Raw genomic sequence first — 1,134 nt, 5'->3', positions numbered from 1 at the left:
GCTGTGGGTTGTGGGTGTGGCTAAATGTGGGCGTGGACAATTGTTGGGGTGGGGTTAGCTCTTGTGGGTGGGGCCAAGAGTGAGGGGTGGGACTAAAGGGGGCAGGGCTGAGAGTTTGGGGAGGGGCTAAAGGTGGGTGGGGTCACAGGTTGTGGGTGGGGGTAATTTGTGGGTGGGGTTGTGGGTGTGGCTGAGTGTGGGTGTGGCCCTGGCTTGTGGGTGGGGCCAATAATTAGGGGCGGTGCTAATGGTGGGTGGGGCTGAGAGTTTCAGGTGGGGCTAAAAGTGGGTGGGGTTGTTTGTGGGTGGGGCTAAAGCTTGTGGGAGTGGCCAATGCACAGTGTGGGCGTGGCCAGACCTGACCACACCCACCCCCCGCCCCTTTCTCCCTCCTTCAGCTGCGCCTTCGTCACCTACGAGAAGATGGAATCGGCCGACCAGGCCATCGCCGAGGTTTGGGGGCTCTGGGGGAGGTCTGGGGGGTCTCTGGGGGGTCTCTGGGGGTCCCCGTGCCCGCCCTGACCCCCCCGTGCCCCCCCAGCTGAACGGGGCCGTGGTGCAGGACGTGCAGCTCAAGGTCAGCATCGCCCGCAAGCAGCCCCTGCTCGACGCCGCCACCGGGAAGTCGCTCTGGGGGTCCCTGGGTGAGTCTGGGGGCGGCCCGGGGGGCCCTGGGGCGCTCAGGGGGTCCCGGGGAGGGTCCCCCCACGTCCCTGACCCCCCTTCCATCCCCCCCAGCCGTGAAGAACAGCGCCAAGGGCTCCCACCGCGACAAGCGCTCGCAGGTCGTGTACAACGAGGACCTTTTCGGGGGGCAGTGAGGGACCCCCGGGGGCCTTTGGGGGGGGCAATAAAGGGCGAGAGGGACGTGGCCACGTTTATTGTCACCTGGGGGGAGGGACGGGGACCCCCCAGACACAGAGGGACCCCTGAAACCATCCCCACAGCCCCCTTGGATCCCCCCCCACGTCCCACCCCTGTGGGGTCGCGTGGCCACGGCGTGTCCTGGCATGTCCTGGCATGTCCCAGCGTGTCCCAGTGTGTCCTGGCGTGTCCTGGCACGTCCCGGCGTGTCCTGGCGTGTCCCCGGGGCTCAGGGCAGGAACCCCAGGTCCTCGTCCTGCAGCTTCTCCC

The 1,134-nt window shown here is 67.5% G+C and overlaps 1 protein-coding gene across 1 annotated transcript; it reads left to right on the top strand.

Moving 5' to 3' along the window:
- The first annotated feature begins 246 nt into the window (after positions 1-246).
- NELFE (negative elongation factor complex member E) lies at positions 247-867 on the top strand. Its single transcript, XM_017803771.1, has 3 exons — positions 247-453; positions 542-644; positions 739-867. The coding sequence occupies exons 1-3, from the start codon at positions 334-336 to the stop codon at positions 819-821; spliced, it is 306 nt and encodes a 101-aa protein (XP_017659260.1). The 5' UTR covers positions 247-333; the 3' UTR covers positions 822-867.
- The last annotated feature ends 267 nt before the right edge of the window (positions 868-1,134 follow it).

Source organism: Lepidothrix coronata, unplaced genomic scaffold (genome assembly GCF_001604755.1).
Source record: "Lepidothrix coronata isolate B3197 unplaced genomic scaffold, Lepidothrix_coronata-1.0 Scaffold3917, whole genome shotgun sequence".
Lineage (NCBI taxonomy): Eukaryota > Metazoa > Chordata > Aves > Passeriformes > Pipridae > Lepidothrix > Lepidothrix coronata.
The sequence above is the reverse complement of the archived record's forward strand: the minus strand, read 5'-3'. Positions and strand labels throughout refer to the sequence as shown.

What these genes read in the sequence shown, in the direction of transcription:
- NELFE (XM_017803771.1), top strand. Translation starts at nt 334, where the DNA reads ATGCACAGTGTGGGCGTGGCCAGACCTGACCACACCCACCCCCCGCCC. An exon ending in CCGACCAGGCCATCGCCGAG is followed by an intron (nt 454 to 541) that starts GTTTGGGGGCTC and finishes GTGCCCCCCCAG; the next exon opens with CTGAACGGGGCCGTGGTGCA. An exon ending in GTCGCTCTGGGGGTCCCTGG is followed by an intron (nt 645 to 738) that starts GTGAGTCTGGGG and finishes CATCCCCCCCAG; the next exon opens with CCGTGAAGAACAGCGCCAAG.